General features: G+C 34.3%; 1 protein-coding gene across 3 annotated transcripts; it reads right to left on the bottom strand.

Annotated features, from left to right (window-relative positions):
* Positions 1 to 1214: 1214 nt before the first annotated feature.
* Positions 1215 to 18550, bottom strand: LOC128224531 (mucin-5AC-like). Of its 3 annotated transcripts, XM_052934408.1 has the most exons (12): positions 18424 to 18550; positions 16744 to 16843; positions 11709 to 11870; positions 10636 to 10727; positions 10035 to 10199; positions 9381 to 9628; positions 6769 to 6895; positions 6132 to 6269; positions 5302 to 5538; positions 4259 to 4426; positions 3287 to 3415; positions 1215 to 2730 (listed from the first exon to the last, which is right to left on the bottom strand). In XM_052934408.1, the coding sequence occupies exons 1-12, from the start codon at positions 18495 to 18497 to the stop codon at positions 2556 to 2558; spliced, it is 1815 nt and encodes a 604-aa protein (XP_052790368.1). In that variant the 5' UTR covers positions 18498 to 18550; the 3' UTR covers positions 1215 to 2555. The 3 variants fall into 3 exon arrangements, with proteins under 3 accessions (XP_052790368.1, XP_052790370.1, XP_052790369.1); XM_052934410.1 differs by lacking the exon at positions 4259 to 4426 and having other exon boundaries at positions 18424 to 18497; XM_052934409.1 differs by lacking the exon at positions 11709 to 11870 and having other exon boundaries at positions 18424 to 18497.
* Between the last annotated feature and the right edge of the window lie 1161 nt (positions 18551 to 19711).

Raw genomic sequence — 19711 nt, 5'->3', positions numbered from 1 at the left:
ATCTAAAGCATTCAATTCTAAAAAGGAAGAAGGGAGCACATGCTGGTATCCGAGAGAGTGTAGGGGTTCAACCCCATAAACAGCAAAGTGCTACACCCTCCTTAACCCTTTAGCTAAAACCCTATAGCAGGGATGTTTTCAAACAAGAGCTGTTGTAGGACAGCATGCTCGACTAAACACTGTTTTGTCTTAGAAATTACTACAATAAAGATGTAATATGTGTCTGTCAAAAGCAATAAAATGTCAAATTAAAAAGTTAACAAAATGCTGCATTACGACGAAACCAGATTGTCAATGATTGACAGAAGAACCTAGGCCTTCTTTGTGAGATTCAGTCTCAACTGGTTTTTTTTCTGTTTTTAGTAACAGTGACCTTAACCTTGCCCCTAGGGCCTCCTTGAACCTTTAATTTAAAACCCTACAGCAGGGCTGTTTTTAAAAAAATAATGCCAAGCTGGGGCTTGGCTATCCAGGTCAATTTTTGAAAATCATATACCTTGGCAGCTTGTTGATGGGTTATTCTACAACTTGCAGACATCTCAGTAATAAGAAATTCTGTATCGAACGTAAATCGATCAGACTGAATGAATTTCTCAACATACTTGCATTGATCTCAAAACCGAAATTTCCAGATCTGTGGAGAATTCACAGCCGTGTATGTAAATATTGCTTTAATACATAAACTCTGTTCAAGGTTAGAAATAGGTACATTTACATTGAAATCAACAATGTTGATCAATAAAAGCTTTTTAATTCCTTACTGTCAGAGTGTTTCTCTAGTAAAACTAAACTCGTCCACACTGAAAGTTCTGTAAATATTTACGACACCCACCACCTCAGTTATGGTTTAATGTTTTATACCTCGTTGTAAACGACATTTCTTAATAACTAGAAAATGGTGTAAATGAATAGTTGTAATTTATCCAAAAGATAATTTAAACTATTAAATGGTTAACTTAAGCTCTGCCTACTTGTAACGATTCTAATATGGTAATGAATATATAGACTAAAATGCAAAAAACACTTGAACCTAGTACAAATTCATATATACTTCTCATATAAAATCTCATGATAAGTAGACTATTTTTCTTGAAGGTTATATTTATTTTTACATGTCCCAATTTCGTTTGAACATTTTTAAATTAAAGAAAGAAAATTAAAAGACAACTTAAAAGAAGACCATTGGAGATGGACATTAATAACCAATACAACAGTATGGAACATTTCCATTTATCGAAAAGAAAATACAATAATGCTAAAAACACTTGTAATGATAAGAAATATTGTATTGCAATTAAAATAAAAACATCAAGGAATATAACAGTTACAAGTTTAAATAATACATGTGCACAGTAGTGAAAAAAGTAAGGCAGTTTACCATAATTTTCATGGTCTAGAAGATAATTTCATAATTGTTCAGAGCTTTATCAACGAATACCGTAGTTGTGACATTGAATGAATTATTTAGAAATGTCGAAAAACCATTGTAAAATAAATCTGTGTGTCAAATAATGTAACTAAATTTTGTTGATGATTTAACTTTAAAAAGTTCTTGAAAAATATGATACTGTTTTGGGTATGTTGTCATATATAATTATAAAATTATTCAACATTTATAGTCATGTACAATTACAATGTTATTAAGTACCAGATAAACATAGCCATTGAAATGAAGGAGCTGGGTTTATTGAGTTGGTTTTAAAATTTCAGAATGTGAATAAAAAGGAATTAATTCCAAAGGCTAAAAGCAGCAACTAATAAAACAAGTTTGCTTGAAAGTTGGTACAATATGCCACAGTAATTGATAATGATCAATACAAATATATGCACATAAATTATATATGTTAACTGACAGGATAAAAAAGGACACCGTACATATACATTAGACTGGATAAAATATCTTACTATAGGTAAAAAACACTATAAACAAACAATGTATTTTTTACAAAAGAGTGGAGTTTCATAACCTGTTCACACTGCGATATTATAAAACAAACAACTAAACATGCATGCTTTAACATACATGTATCTAGCTTTTTTTTATTAGAAAATTAATATTTGAACAGAATGCTTGATATAAATATTTCAATAGCGCAGATTTGCACTTTTTTAAAGTAATTGCGCTTCATGTTTGCAGGATACTCATTTGATATAAGGTAAAAACTTTTATTGGTCAAAATTAGCACAAGCCCGCAAAACTTGCACTGGTAAGATGTTTTCAGGGCTTTCCTCAAATGCTGGATCTTATCACAAGGCTTGTTCATCCAAATGTCTAAATTTAACTTTTGGATTTTGTATATTACAATATTCATAGATTTTTAAAACACCATTTTTCAACAGCACATACTAAACACCTAAAACTACTTAAGTTTGTATTTAATCATGTATGTAGAACAAGAATTCAAAAAATAATAAATGCTTTGCAAATCTCTCTTGGCCATGACAAATTTCATTCCATTCAATTGTTGTTTCAATATATATTTTTATTTCAGTCCATTGTTTATGAAACCCATTTCACTTCTCCACCAATTCATCATTCCGGCATCCCCACTTTCTTACACATATGCCGGCTGCCTTGCATTTCTGTTAGGGCCCATAGCTAGTTGGTGTTGAGGACCACAACATAGAGCCCGGTCTGGGCCCATGGCCCCTTGTGACCCTTGAACTCTACTTGGGTCAGGCCCTTCTCTCAGAGCCATGTTTGGGCCACTGGCTCTTGTGTACTCAGTCCTGAAAAGATTTATTGGTTATTGATGCTAGTTACTAGTATCCAGTTTCACCAATGGCAATTTTGAAAAACAATGGTCTTTTGAATAATATGGCTCAAACTCGCTTGGCTTTAATTTCTCGTTGGCTCGAAGTGGATCTAAAAGACCGATATCTTTATACTGAATATAAGCAATCCCGCTTGGTTCGAAATTCCGATGCTCGAGGTATTTTCGCTGGTCCCTGTGAGTTCGAGCCAATGGGTTTTGACAATTAGCAAAGACTGTGGATGCTTAATCGACATCTTAAACATCCTTTTAAATTTGTATCAACATGGTCATACAATTGTGTGACTCTGTCACTCATGGAAGATGGGTAAAAACTAAAATAACAAAATAATCATTGATCACAATGATTTCCAATCAAGGCCAATCTATAAAATCCATACCAAGCATTTATGGCATATCAGATACATGTAAAATCAACTGGTCAACCTTTAATATATATTTCAACCTCATTCAGAATGTATAATTTCAATTATGTTACATAAGAATTAACAGATTTCTGTCTATATACATACAGCAGAAGGGCTTTGTTGGGTCCCACATGGTAACTGGGGTCTGGTCCTCTGGCCTCTGTCCTGTACTGGGAAACATACTGCTCAGGTCTTCTAGTAGGCTGCCCAGTCACAGGACGCTTACTGCGGTGACTGCAGAAGAGATATAGGAACTAGTGAACAATATCAAAATGATATTTTAACTGTTTGAAAAAGAGAAATATAATTGTATTCACAGATAAATCTCTTTAAACTATTATTATTTGCAACAAAATGCAAGGAAGGTTCCAAACCCCTTTATATTTTAGTGTTGCTTGGTTACTTTAAGATATATGACCTGTTATACAACTGTTATACAACTAATGATCTTCTGATAAAAAAAAATACAATAAACAGAACAAAGGCAGTTTTCAGTCTCCAACTGAGATAGAAAACAGGATAACTTAGCTTAAGAGTACAGTATAATTTAGCATAGAAGTTGTAAACATAAATATTTACATAATAAGTCTTTTAGTGTTAACTATAGAATATTTCTAGGGAATTCATATCGTACAATTAACATATTTATAATATATAGACTTACATATTCTTGATAAATAAATACACCTATGCTATTAGCATGCCAGTTATGTTTCAAATCTTTAAACTTAATGGCTGCACTAGTACAAATGAGTATATATCTTTATAATATCATTTATATAACAGTGCACTGATGGTGAAACTATCAATAATATGATCTTGATTGTCACAACACTATAACTCTATACTGCAAAGCACAAAACTACTTTAATGTTATAAATTCATGAAACACTGCAACTCAAAATTGAAGCCATTCAATAGATTCAATACCAATCTAATTTAAACACTATTAAAGCACACACTAAGGCCAAACTACCGGTAAGTTGAAATGACAACAGCTATCTTAAAAACTAAAGTAAGACACTAGAATATAATATTTCCACCAAAACACAACATTGATTCAGCCATGCACTGAACCTGTTGTCATTTGCTGATTGCTGATCATGTGACTCATCCCCTGTCACTGATTGGTCATGGTCCTCAGCATCAATATCAGTCTCCAAAACTGGTCGCTTACAGCAGTTTACGTTATTTGTAATAGTGTTCAGAGTTTCTATTGTAGATTTCAGGACTGATTTACTTAACCTTTGAAAAGAAGAAATAAACTGTGTGTGAGAAATTTGTATTAAATGGAAGTTACGATCTCCGATTCTTATCTAAAATATCAAATTCACTTATTACAAATCTACTGATACATTGATTACTAAAATACATAGTATGATTAAATGCAGGAAATGCAAGCAAAAAACACATACTCCTCTATTATATATATTATATATAGTTTTTACTCTGTTATCTATTGTATGCTGTTATTTATCATACTTTATTTAATATCTATCATATTAAGACTGAGTTTTGTTTCACTTTGTTACAATGGACACACAAAAATTCTCAATGGTATTTGTTTTTATTTTAATGTAAAAATGTTGTGTTTGTGTTATTAAGTGCAAATTGATAACATACTTTTTAGTTAAGCCATGCCAAATTGATTCTAGATTTAGGGACATCTGGGGCCATAATTACAAACAGTCCAAGTCAAGACTCAGACAAACATTTTATAGCTCATAATAAGGGTCCAAGGTGGGATAGTTTTCAGACTTCAACGTAAGACAAAAACATCTGCCAAAATCCAAATTAAGCATAGAAAATGATTTTCTATACTTAAATAACTTAATAATACAGAGAAAGAGAAAAACATATAAATGCAAAAAACTATTTCTTGTTGTATGGATCTTTAAAACCTATATGGTTTTCTTTTTTAGTTTTATGGAAAAAAATCATTAATTTCATATTATACATTTGTCGCTAAGAGAAAAAGATTTGTATTTTTTCCCTTTGGGCATTATTTTTACCGGGAAGGTAGGAGTTAAGATATGAACTTCACGATTAACTAGAACAATTACAGTATGTATGGTCTTATGAAATGTAAGTAGAAGAATTAATTATATTGAGATACATACTCAGTAACATTTTTCGTCTGCTGTGTGGACAAAGGTGCAGGCTTTGTCCTGCTCTTTGATGAAGAACCACCTGAAGAACTTGACCCAGTCTTTGAAGATTTCACTTGACTTGTATACGACGAAACATTCGAGCCAATCTTGCTGTATGAGGATGCTCCAGTGGATGGGCGTGAATAGTATTCAGAGGATTTCTTGTATGCCGGTGTACTGCCTGGCCTGTGGCTTGATGTACTGGTGCTAAAAGTAGACATGTATAATATAATTTATGATGATTCCTGTGGAGGTTCATAAGCAGTCAACTGTTCCTTCTTCAAAAACCACTTAAAAACTATCTCTTAATCAATTCCACACATTCTTATCAGTTGTCTATTTAATTTGATCACTTTCTCAGCTTTTGTTGATGATGTGATTGCCTCAACAGGACTAACATTCGCTGACGATGTCACATATATGTCTTGAAAATTGCATACAAGTATGAGACAATAAGATAGGAACTCCGAAATCAATAAAGCTAGATTAAGTTTTATTGGTGCTAAAAACCTGCTAATTTTGAAAATTGACTCATATTCTGCTGAGTTAATGCTTAGACATGTATACTATCATTATAACATGTTATGATGTTAAGATAATCAAATATTATTGAATAAACTAGTCTTATTAACTAGCTGAGTTAGCTCCTCATATGTCTAAGTCAATGTTAACATCTGTATCAAGTTTCATGGTTACGATATTCAATGCTATGAATAATAATAAACTGACTTTACCTTGACCTTTTTCTGATAAAACAGATGAGATTAACCTCTACATGTATCTTCAATCTGTGAACTTACCTTGGCCTAGATGGTTCATCATCAAACATTGCCACAGGCTCCAGGGAGGCTGGACTGACGGCAGGGGTGGGGGAGGGTGATCTAGTCCTGGAGTTGGAGGTGCTCGGGCGACTTTGGGAGGTACTTGGCCTGCTGGTCCTGTGAAAATAGGAGATTATTGTCAAATTATTGAATTAAGAAAATTGTATGGATAATAAGTCTTATAAATTTAACACTCTTTTAATTTTACTTGTATGTAAGGTGTTACTACATGTATGTACTTGTCATGTTAGAGGATGCTTAAACTTTTACCTAGTATGTCCTCTTTTTATGCGAAGTTACCTATGTTAACCAAAGTCTGTCATAGAAGGTATGACTCTTCCCAAAAAGATTGTGGACGTCAACCCACCAGGTACAACCAAAATGCATTCTATTCCTGGATAGGCCTCAGTGATTCCAATGGTCATTTGATTGTATAGTCCAATGTCAACACTAAGATTTTATTACTAAGATTACCATCATGCTAAGATGTTTGTTGAATACGGCCCCTAAACTGGTTCCAACACAACAAGCAGACTTTAGCATGGTTCTATAAAAGTTCCATCTTTTGCTACAATCAAGACAAAAGAAATTAGTTTTTATAAACTAAATGACTTACGTGTTGGTATTAGCCATGTCTTTAAGGACACTTCGGGCCTTGGTTTCATCCCAATCAGTCACCTGAAAAGCCATCTCAATGACCGTCTTGTCGGTTGATGTGAACTCCCTCTGCAACTTTGACATCACTGGAATAAAAATCAAAACTTACCATCCATTCTGCGATTTTTTTCCCATTGAACTTACAGCCATTTACAGCGTATATCATGTAGAACAAGAGCTGTCACAGAGACAGCGCGCTCGACTATTCCGCCGCTTTTCAGTGTAAGGATTGAAAAGTTTTGGCGAAACATGCATGGATCACTGTTAGATTAGATTTCAATGCAATTCATGATGTGCTGAGATATTAACATAAATGTGGTTACATGGCAAATTTCAACCAGAATTTTTAAGTCTAATAATAAAGGGCAATTATTTGCAAAATACAGTTATCTATTTGGTTATTCAATTACGTTGAGTGGTTGATTACAATTCTATAAGGTCTCAATGCAATACATCAAGTAGTTGCTGAGAAATTAACCTATGTGTGCTTTCATGCAAAACCTTAACCCGAATATCTAGGTCGAATAATAAAGGGCAATTATTTGCATTAAATGAAACTAGAGTTATCTAACTTGGTTAATTAAGTAGCTTGGATGGTTGAGTACCATTGTATAAAGTCTCAATGCAATACCTTAAGTAGTTGCTGAGATATTAACCTATGTGTGCTTGCACGCAAAACCTTAACCAGAATTTCTAAGTCGAATAATAAAGGCCTATAATTGAATTAAATGCAAACTAGAGCTATCACTGAAGGTGATTAATACCCCCGAATGCCGCCCTGATATGAAATTGCAGTCAACTATTTGGAAAGCCAACCTATAAATGACAACTTTATTTTATGGACTATCGTCAGTTATTCATTTTTTGATTATGTTTCTAAAAGGTAGAAAAAAGGCTTTAAACAATATCAGTGATGCTAATACTGAGATGTTAATACTGATATAGTTGATGTTCTAAAGCACAGACTATACAATTGCCTATGACCATCTATAAATGAGTTAAGTTACTTTTTACAAGTTATGCTCCGGACAAGAAGAAAGTAACAAAGGGCAATTACTCTGTAATTGGCTAAAATAGAATTGCGATTCCTGTACAATGCACTTCCTCTCATTATGATCTATCACTGTTCAAAGTTTTATTAAATTCCATCCAATAGTTTTCAAGTTATGCTCCGGACAAGAAAAAGTAACAAAGGGCAGTAACTCTGTAATGAGCTGAAATAGAATTGCGGTTCCTGTACACTGCACTTCCTCTCATTATGATCTATCACTGTATGAAGTTTTATCAAATTCCATCCAATAGTTTTCAAGTTATGCTCAAAAAAGTATTTAAGGCCATAACTCTGTAATTAGCCAAAATAGAGTTATGGTTCTTGTGCACTGCACTTCCTCTCATTGTGCTTTACCATTGTATGAAGTTTCAATAAATTCCATCTAGTAGTTTGCAAGTTAATGTCTGGAAAAAAAATTGACAGCAAAAAACACAGATAAAGGGCAATAACTCAGTAATTAGCTAAAGTAGAGTTATGGTTCTTGAACACTGCACTTCTTCATTATGCTTTACCATTGTATGAAGTTCCAATGGATTCCATCCAGTACTTTTCAAGTTATACTCCGGACAAAAAAAGTAACAAAGGGCAATAACTCAATAATAAGCAAGAATAGAGTTATGGTTATTGTACACTGTACTTCCTCTCATTATGCTCTACCATTGTATGAAGTTTAATCCAATTCCATCCAGTAGTTTTTAAGTTATGCTCCGGACAAGGTAAATTGCAAGGGACCGACCGACAAACTGACCGACCGACCACAGGGTGACTCCAATATAGCCCCTTCAAACTTGGTTTGTCGGGGGTATAACTAGAGTTATCTAACTTGGTTAATTAAGTAGGTTGGATGGTTGAGTACCATTGTATCAAGTCTCAATGCAATACCTCAAGAACTTGCTGAGATATTAACCTATGTGTGCTTGCACGCAAAACCTTAACCAAGGTGTGACTCAACGCCGACGGTTGGGTGAGTAGTATTGCTCTCCATATTCTTTGAATAGTCGAGCTAAAAATGGCCTACAATTTCCCAAAATGGGTGAAACTTTCCCTTTCATAGTGAAAGCCATTTCATGAACAAAACGACAGTAAAAAGGTTAAATTTATTGTTTTCGTAATTGATACGATCATATCCTCTTTACTTGGAAGTGGTAGAAAATTGTATATTAATGGGTGAAATGCAAACTATTATAAGAATAATGAGTGCAAAGAAAGCAGACCTGTGTGAACATCTGTCAGTTTTTCAGCCCTGATATAGGAGCTTTACTTGACCATTAATTACTGGCCTTCCTACACATATTCTATTTACATTAAATGCCTTTGTGAAATTGTTTAAAAAGTTCCAAATCAATATATTATTAAGTTTCTTAATTTTGGCCAACATTAAAGTTTATGCATGATGCTTATGACACAAAAATCTGTCAAATTAACAGTACTTCAGCTTTTTCTTTGAAAAATAGAACAGCTAATAAGAATACAATTTCTTTTGAGAAAAAAATAAAATTCATGAATATCTAAAATCTTACACTGTGTCTTCTGTCCTTCTGTCAGCTTGGGCTTATCCGGAGTTCTTGCCCTTTGCTGGCTTTGCTGATGAGTCTTCGAAGGTGAGGTTTTCTTAGTAGGAGTTGTTGTCTGCCTCGGTGTGGGTGATTTTGCGGGACTCCTGGCCCTTGCCCCCTGTGCAGAGGGGTTTCGATGGGTGGCGGGAAACACAGGCTTGTACCCCACACGCTCTAGTGTCTCTCTGGCTTCTTTTTCGTCTCCTCCACAACTGAAAGTCAAAGTTTTTAAAAAAAGTTTGCTTTGGATTTTATTCATTAGTTTAAATGAAATCAAGTAAGAACTATTTTAGCCATTTTGAAGACTTTTTAACACATTGAAGATGATGTGGGCTCAATTTGATCCATGTGATTGTGAATATTGTTACAAAAACTACAAAAACTTATTATCGTTTTTTTACGGTACAATTATATTTATAATATATTTATTTATATAAGTCAACATATTTGTCAATTTCAGGTTGTTTATAAAAGTTTACTGTGTACACCATTATTTACCTATGTATACTTCATATATTACAACTATACACTTTGTCTAGTAAAAAACGAACTTGAATGTGAATCCATCTTTAAAATGGATTTGTTTAAAATAAAACACATCACAGCAAAAATACTCACGCCTCAAGCAGCTCAGTCATAAGTTCATGGTCTGCGTCAGGGAACATGGCGGCAAGCCTCTCTTGAATGTCATTACCCCTGGGTGGGGGATGGTGCACCCCGGCTGCACGTTTATACCCCATCTCAAATAGCTTGTTGCCAACCTTCACAACAACATTGTTGTTTCTATAAAGAAATCATATTTGTATAATATAGTATAATTTACATATTAAGGGTACTGTTCTAGGAAGAAGTGATTTTTTGATTTTTTTAAACATGAGAATTCTGATGACCTCCTTATGGCTTTTTTCCTGAGAGATAAATGTTTTGGTTTTATAGACATATAAATGCAGCAGTAAATAAAACTGATGGACTAGAATTTTAAATATTACTTTTATTTAAAAAAAGTGGTCTTTATTCACTTTTCATTTGCAATTCTGGTAGATATCTTGGCTTCAAAGCACATTGATGATCATATAAAATTATATTAAAATTTCTATGACACCATTTAAAATCTTAAATCTGTATGCACATCCAACATTTAAATACTTATAAAACGATCACTTTTTGCAGAGCCTTTTACAGCCTTCTCACAAAACTGACTGATATAGTGTACACATACGTTTTAAGAAGCTGTGAGATTACATCCTCCGGGGCATCAGGAAACGACTGGCGCAACTCCTGTACCTTCAGAAGGTCAACTTTCCCTTCCTCCTGAAGAGAAATAAAGGCAAAATAAGGTTTGAAATGTATCACACTTATTAGGCAATTTATGAAAAATTGTTTTGTAGTGAAGTCTGCAACCTTTGTCAGAGATTCTGTAGGAAGAAAATGATTTTATTATCACTGAATGTATCACAGAGAACAACAGGTGACAATGATTAAACTTCAAACAATTTCTTTGCTTAGGCCTAAGAATATAAAAGGTTTGGTTAGGGTTACATCCTTTTTAAAAATAGGTAGGGTTGGTAGGCGTTTTTTTTTTTTTATTGGGCTTTATATAAAAATGCCATTTTCATCATTGGAGAATGGTGTTAAAGTAATCTTCTGTTTAAAGCATTCAAGGTTTTAAACTACATATTGAAAAGCAAAATTAGTTTTTCATTTTTTTCCAAACTGACTATAAAAATGTTAGGGTCGGCGCCTATTCTGTAGGTAGGGTCGGGCAACCCGAACCAAATGTTTATTTTCTTTAGGCCTTACTGCAGACATAAAACACAAGAGAGCAGCGGAGGGAATTTTGGTCTGGGTTTTATTTAGTAGAAAGAGGGTATAAACTTGATAATGTTTGATAAGTTTTGGCCAAGGTAAAATATTTAGCACAACAATTCTGCGGCTGACAACATAAAAACTATCACAATACCACAGCTTTTTTCTTCAAAAAAAAGAGGAGCTAAAAAATGGCCACATTATTTGGGTGAGAGGGCTGAGCCATTGCAGATTAAGAAAATTTGAGGATGACCTGAATTGCACTCAAAGGCTTAGGAGATAAAAGAAACATAATGCTCTGAAACAATCCTGATATATCAAAGATTTTATAACATATATAATATTAACAAGCTCAAAGAAGCATAAAAGCACATGCACATATATTTTAAACCGTTAACATATACCAGGCAGTTTACAGACACTAGAAAAATGGAAATAGTATCATCAGATGCAAACACAAACCACAAGATAAGAAAAACAACATACAGCAGTACTGCCGAAAAGACGGTCAAAGTTGGTATCGTCATCGCTGTCAGATTCTGTGCCTGAACTTTGTATAGTTGTGGTGCCTCCATACTGTTTGAACATTGTGTTCATTTTTGTTTCTTGCCCATAACTCCTGCCAAATTGTCCGCTTTGGTTCAAGGCCTGAGGAAAAAGTCATGTAAGCACAATAGAGTTACAGCTTATTAAAGGCATGCTTGCTGAAATAAAGTACCAGTGGTCGAAATTAACACAAGCCATCAAGCCCAAGATCACTTGTACAATGACTGTCAGGCTTGTTCAATTAAGCAAGCCCAATGGGCTGGTGGACTAGGCTGTGAATAAAATTGCAATTGTAAAATGCCTTAATTTCCCCAAATTTTGAGTACCGGTAATATCCTTTTCCCAAAATCTCTGTTGTTTTATTTCTTGATAAAGCTTATAGTTTTTTGGCTACTCAAGGTTTTTAATGTTTTGTTTGTTCATTTCTGTTCGGGCTTCTTTAAATTTCAAGATTACAAGCCCAAAATGCTCCTTTTCAAAATCCTAATTTTGATCACAAAGTACATAATAGGCATTTACTAACTGTAGATTTTCATTCCTACCCAAGGAAGGCTTATTCATTTATGGCTGAAGTTACTAAAAAACATTCAAACAAGAAAATTCAAAGACATGCAATGAGTACCGGTAATGAACATGTTTTAACAGTGAAATACAAAATTATTCCAAAGGTTTTAACACATTTATTGAATTCACTTATGAGAATGTACAGGTAATTCTCCACACGATTTGCACATTAAATAAACTTACTGGTACAATTATTAAATGAATGGCACTAACCTGAACATGATGAATAAATCACTCATAAATTTAAGTTTTGATGTACAAAAACTGAATAAATCACTCATAAATTTAAGTTTTGATGTACAAAAACTCTTCTTTATCAATTTGACTTCAATTCAAACATATATTATTATTATATCAATACTGGGGTTTATAGTAATATGAACATGATTTCACTTCCTAATTTGGGATATCTGATCATGATTACCATGTGATAATGCAATACTTAGATAGCATGACACGAATACATATAACTAGAGCTATCAGTGAAACTGACTCATACCCCCCACATGATGCTCTCTCATAGTCATAAGGCACCAGTTGGAAGGTAGGGTCAGATGTTGTCCTATTTACATTAGCAGATTTGAGACAAAGTAAAACTTATTACTATTTGCAAGGTTTATGTTCATCATGTTAATCAGGTGTTGTTTTCAATTGCAACATGTGAAAGAAACATACAAACATGTAACTCTGTAGTGAATTTAAAGCTGCACTCTCACAGATTGAACATTTTGACATTTTTTTTTTATTTTTTGTCTTGAAACGAGCCAATTTTTGTGGAAATCCATGGAAACCAGTGATATAAGACTGCTAACAAAAAATTAGATCGCAGATTTTTATATTTAAGTTCAAAAATTGATGTTTTATGCATTTTTCTTAACCGTTAGTAATGGTTTAAGCCATAAAACATTAATTTTCGAACGAAATATATGAAAATCTACGATCTGAATTTTTGTGAGCAATCTTATATCATTGGTTTGCAGTTATTTACACAAAAATTGGCTCTTTCCAAGACAAAAAAATAAAAAAAGTTGTAAAAATGATATATCTCTGAGAGTGCAGCTTTAACATCAAAACAAGCCAATTCTGAATTTTGTTTTTAACTACTCGGTATAATTATTTTCATTCGAGAACTGATGCCTTTTTTAATGTCAGCATGTTTGAATAAATGTTCTGTGCAACAAACATAACCCTAGATTTGCAGCTAGTTGAGATGGTGGATATAGCATTCCTCTCAAGTTGTATAATTCCATGCTTTATATACAAATTAATTTTGTAACTATGTCAAGAGCTATGACTCTGGAAATACTGGGAGCAGATCCACACAAAGTCCTTGTTGCACTACATCCTGCTTGTTAACATACCTGTTAAGTTTTATCAAGCTAGCTATTGAACATACTTTTGGAGTTACTCACAAAATTGCATGCTCTAGTGGGTAACATTTCTTGCAAGCTTTATGACTCTGGTTCATAGGGGTGAAACAAAACTCAAGGCTTTTAATGAAATTTGTAACTATATCAAGAGGCAGCCACATGTTATAACCAAAGTACAATACTTCACATGCTGGTTAACATACCTGTTAAGTTTCATTACTATGGTTAATATCCTTTTGGAGATACACAGGACACAATCATTCATGCTTTATAGGCTTTTTTTAACTCAAGGTTCATAACTCTGCACTTAAAAGATGCAGCCATGCAATAAAAGACCTGGGTGCACATTTTCTTGTGCTAAGTAAATTCCCTGTAAAGTATCATCACTCTGGCTAATACAATTTTGGAAGCAAGTGTAACAAGATATTGAATGCTCTATAAGCTACTTTTAACTAAAACAAGGGCCATAACCCCAAGTGTCCCACTTCACATGCTGCATAACATTCATCCTGTGGATAATACTTTTGGATATACATGTACGTGCAAACAAGGTTGGGGACAGACAAACAACCGGGCCAAAAGCAATAAGTTTCCCTTCAATCCGGAGACATAATTTCATAAAAAAATTGAATAAACACAACAGTGGTGTATAGATGTATAGACAATAGTATACGTATATAACTATAAGACACTTAAATTAAGTTTCACCCTACAAGAATGATTAAGGTCATGGACTTATATCAGGCTATTTGTTTACATTCTGTTAAGTACTGTGTCTACTTCATAGGAATGAATTGATGCAAACAAAAACAACACATTAATGAAACCAACCTGCATAACATTGAAGAACAGAGTAACAGAAATTTAAACAGAACAGTAACAGGGCATTTCAGTGTTACCCTTTGACTTTTGTCTGCAGCAGGCATCAAATGTAGAGCTCCATGTATTATGTCTATACCTTGTGCCCCATGCTTTTTCTCAGCACTGGGAATAACCACAATTGCATGTGACTTATTTGAACTAGGTTTGGCTTCATGCATTTTGTTTGAACTAGGCATTTCATTTACCCTATGCCTAGTGTCCTGAACATTTTGTTTTGACCCTTGCCTTTGGTTTGAACTAGGCATAACATGCAAGATTTGCCTGTTTCCTGTACTAGGTATTGCTCCTAGTGTTTTGTCTGAACTAGGCATTACGCCTTTCCTCATTTCTCCTTTGAGTATTGCCCCTTGACCTTCAGCTGAACTGGGCATTATCCCTACCACCACCCTATGCTTATTGTCTAGATTAGGCATTGAAACATTAACATCCCCTTTTATTTTGCCTGAACTAGGCATAACATTTCCTCTTTGCATGTTTCCTACTTGTTCACTGGGAATTGCTCCTTGGCTTTCACCTGGATTGGCCATAACTCTTTGTGAATGTGCATTACCAACATTGAGTATTACCCTATTGTCTGCTTTTGGTATTGTCCCTTGCAGGTTGTGTCCATAGGGTATTGTCCCTTGAATGGTGTGCACATTGGGTAATGCTCCTTGCCTAGTGTCTGCTTTGGGCATGGTCCCTTGTTTGGTGTGTGTATTGGATATTGTCCCTTGCAGGTTGTGTGTATTGGGTATTGCCCCTTGCCTACCGTGTGCTTTGGGTATTGTACCTTGCAGGTTTTGTCCATAGGGTATTGCCCCTTGACTAGTGTGAGCATTAGGTAATGCCCCTTGCCTGTTGTCTGCTTTGGATATTGTCTCTTGTTTAGTGTGTGCATTGGGTATTGTCCCTTGCCTGTTATGTGTATTGTGTATTGTCCCTTGCCTGTTGTCTGCTTTGGTTATTGTTACTTGCATGTTGTGTGTATTGGGTATTGTCCCTTGTTTGGTGTGTGCATTGGGTATTGCCCCTTGCCTGTTGTCTGCTTTGGGTATTGTCCCTTGCAGGTTGGGTGAATTGGGTATTGCCCCTTGCCTGTGGTCTGGTTTGGGTATTGCCCCTTGCCTGTTGTCTGCTTTGGGTATTGTCCCTTGCAGGTTGGGTGAATTGGGTATTGCCCCATGTCTGTTGTCTGGTTTGGGTATTGTCCCTTGCAGGTTTTGTCCATAGGGTATTGCCCCTTGACTAGTATGAGCATTTGGTAAAGCCCCTTGCATGCTGACTGGTTTGTGTATTGTCTCTTGTTTTGTGTGTATATTGGTTACTGCCCCTTGCCTGTTATCTATATGCATGTTTGGTAAACCCCCTTGCTTTCCCTCTGTTTTATGATAATTAATCGTTTGGTGCATGTTGTTTTGAGATTGCAATAAGGGTTCTTTATTCTCAACACTTGGATTTATTCTATGTTGTCCTTGCATTTGGGTCCTCTGTAAAAGTGTTTAATCGTATATATATATATATATATATATATATATATATATATATATATATATATATATATATATATATATATATATATATATATATAGTCATTCATTGTAAGAGTATTGATTTCTTAACTGAAAGCCTGATAAATGTAGGTATATCTGAATAACTCATTGATTTCAGAGGTCCAATTTGCATAAATCTGCAAGCCCTGCATCAGCAAAATTGCTCAAAAATTAACTGTATTATACTGATGCTGATGTGGACAACAGTAACTATGATTCATTACTAAGAGCCAAGTAAAAAATAATGATCACGTATTATACTTTTAGTAGAAATTATGCAAAAACTGATTTATATAATAACCCAAGAAAAGCACTTTACAATAGTTCAACATTTTTTTTGTAGAAACCTTTCGTGTACTTTTATTTCAAATAAGGCTTTTAGAAATAAAACAGATATAGAACTTGACCAATATACCTCATGTTTAAAAATATGACTGGAAATACTTTAGTTTTAATTGATCTTGAATTATGATCTTAATAAGGCCTGGTTCTCACCTGCTCAAATCCAGCTTTCTGAAATAACACTTTTGGAAAAATTCAAATTTCTTCTGAGCTTTGCCTTTATATTTCTGATTCAGGTGGAAAGCATGAAATGTATTCAATCTAAAATATAATGTCAATTCAAACCTGTGCAGTTGTTTGGTATGACTGATTCTGGGGCTGAGCTTGCTGCGGAAAACGAGGATCTACCCATGATGTTGCCTTCGTGGTGTGGTTAATGAAAAAACTGCAAAGGCAAAACAAATGAACAAATTTTAAACTTTCATTTTATTTCTAATATATTTATATAATAAAAGTATTCCTTTCCATATATAATTACATCAACTTAATACCATTTATGATGCTCATTTATTGTTATTGACATTTTAATATTTTCCTTTAAGTTGGGCAGTTGGCAGTTACACAATAAAAGGTCTATGTCCCTATTTACGTCATATCCAAGGGTTTCCGCCAGGCCTTTAAGACTTGTCAGTGCCAACGTCCCTTTGTGCGGCGAGGCTAATTAACGTCACATATTAATCGCACCAGCATGCCTTAATCCCTTTAGTGACAAGCCTTATCAAAACAGTATTCAATATTGACAATACACAGCTTATGCTTTCGTAATAGTTGATCAATAGCAAGAAGCCGTGTCAGCCGTATAATAGTCCAAATAATTGTACGTTTACGGATTTTTTTACGTTTTTTGATATGGCAAATCCTTCACGTACAAATTGTTTAGTATCAAAAGTGGGTAGTTATTCCGATCGGGATTCCGAGTTAAAGCATTTAACATCTAAAAAATATCATAAAAACAAGAAATATTACCATATTAAGTTATTTTATATCAGTTCCATACATAAAAATGTCGTATCCTACGAATAATTATGAGTTTGACGTGTTTTTTTCATTTCTTGCTGTCAAAACATAGCGATATATACATGAAGGGCACCTACAAGGCTTCAGGGCACAATTTTTAAACAATCGGGACATTTCGGCTATGGCCGAGTTGTTACGATTGTATTAAAGAGGTCTATCATGAAGCTTGTCGGAGGTGGCCAAGTTATTACGATTGGGTCGAGTTGTTCCGCTTGGCATAATTGTTGTCTGTGTCATTCAACTTTCGTTTTATTGGAAAGGTAAATAATGTGTTTTAATGCAAGAAATTCTTGTTTTGTGCAAAAGAACTTTTCACTTACATGGTAAAATATGAATATAAACCTTTATGATCAATTTAAACCATAAAATACTTAACTTAATACAATTTCAATATTTTTCAAAACACCCCCGGTTTTTGCACAAACCCATTTAGACGTTAGGGATTGGAAGAATCCCGTATAACACGTCTATAATTTTAGACTAGCCGTATAATAGCATGCTGATCTTCTATCATAATGATTGGCTGATCGCCAGAAGGCGTTTCGGGACTACTTTGCTTGACGCAACAGCCAATCGTGTTCCTGGCTCTCTCTTACTCCTCCCATAATGAATTGGCATTAGGTGTGAACTACATTGTACCTTCATCTTTTCAATCAAGAACATAATTGGCTTTCGAATTCAAACAAAACAATAATGTGTTAATTGATGGGTATACCTATTTGTAATTTACAGCATTCATAAATTTATGGAACTTTTTTTCTCAAGTGCATTGCAATATCTGATTATTGCAAAATACACAAAACTGAAAAGGCGAAAATGTTGCAAAACTGAGACCTGTCAAGTGAAAAAATGTCAATAGTATTAAATCAGTGAAGTTTAAATAAAATAACATTCAGCCGGAAAACCAGTAAAAGATTCATGTTGTTTATTTCTATCAAGTTGACATACTAAGCCCTCTGATTCGGGTCCCATCGGGCTTCATAACCCGGCGGTAGCGGAGGAACCCACTGGTGAGACGCCATCTTAATTGTTTACATAATCAATCAACCGTGTAAAGCACGACTGCCAAAACGTCTCAATATGAAACGTTCTATTTGATTTCATACACAGTTATCTCTCTTATATGTAGATAGTCTGGAGTTCCTTCCCCTTACACTATCGTTATCGTTACTGTATGGAATATCAGCATGCAGGGAACCAAACTTATATGTAGACTGGTACACTCTTTCTCTTTTTTTCCAAGGAAAAAGTAACGTAGGATACCAGTCTAACATTAGCCGCATCTTGATTTTGTAACGAAAAAATGACTTTATCATGTATTTATATGTTTCACCTGTTGGTATGATTTTCGAGTTAAAATACTGATTATTTATATTCCTGACATGATGTATCAAAACTGTTATGAAAATACTACATTTAACATTATATAACTGTCAATTTCACAAAGCAAGTACAAAACATCGTGGACATCGTCGAGAAATGTAGTAAAAACCTTAAGTTATTACAATGTAGACTAGTATATCTATTTAATAATAAAAACAACTTATTACAATGATTGTGTATATGTGTTGTCTCATCATTTTTGTGTCAGTTGAAGATGACTGAGAGTAAACATGTTTTTAAACTATTTCAATAATGACTTACACATTTAAAAAAGTTTCATAAAGTTCTATATATTTGTAGATATCATTATCGTGTGTCACCTTCCGGAGAAAGTGATTTCACTAGTTTTCACTTTTTTTTTAGAAAATTAGCCACCATTGTCAAGGACGTTTTCAAATACATCCAACGAGTTGAATTGCTCTCTGCATACACATATTCCATCTGATACGAAGTGAACAAAACATATACAAAAATAGATGAATTGGTCAAGTTGTGAAAGATAAAAGAATAATACCACTATCATCTTACTACAAGTATAAACTGAGCAGATTACTATAAATACACGAGGCATGCATGTATAATATAGTAGAGGTATACACATATAACCAGAAAAGCGCGATTTTGAGTCTGGCAGGTGTCCTTAAACCTTGGCTGATCCCTCTTTCTCTTTGCTATTCGGAACCGTTACGTATACCAGTTCTCCCGGCGTTATCACCCATCCAATTACTAGTCATTTGCATGTGCTTTACACTTCAAGGGCATCGGATGCGTTAGGATGACTTAAATGCCCATGAAGGGCACACACGGAAAGAAAGTAATGCACATAGACCGGTAGGTCTAATCATTGAAGACA

Source organism: Mya arenaria, chromosome 17 (genome assembly GCF_026914265.1).
Source record: "Mya arenaria isolate MELC-2E11 chromosome 17, ASM2691426v1".
Classification (NCBI taxonomy): domain Eukaryota; kingdom Metazoa; phylum Mollusca; class Bivalvia; order Myida; family Myidae; genus Mya; species Mya arenaria.
The sequence above is the reverse complement of the archived record's forward strand: the minus strand, read 5'-3'. Positions and strand labels throughout refer to the sequence as shown.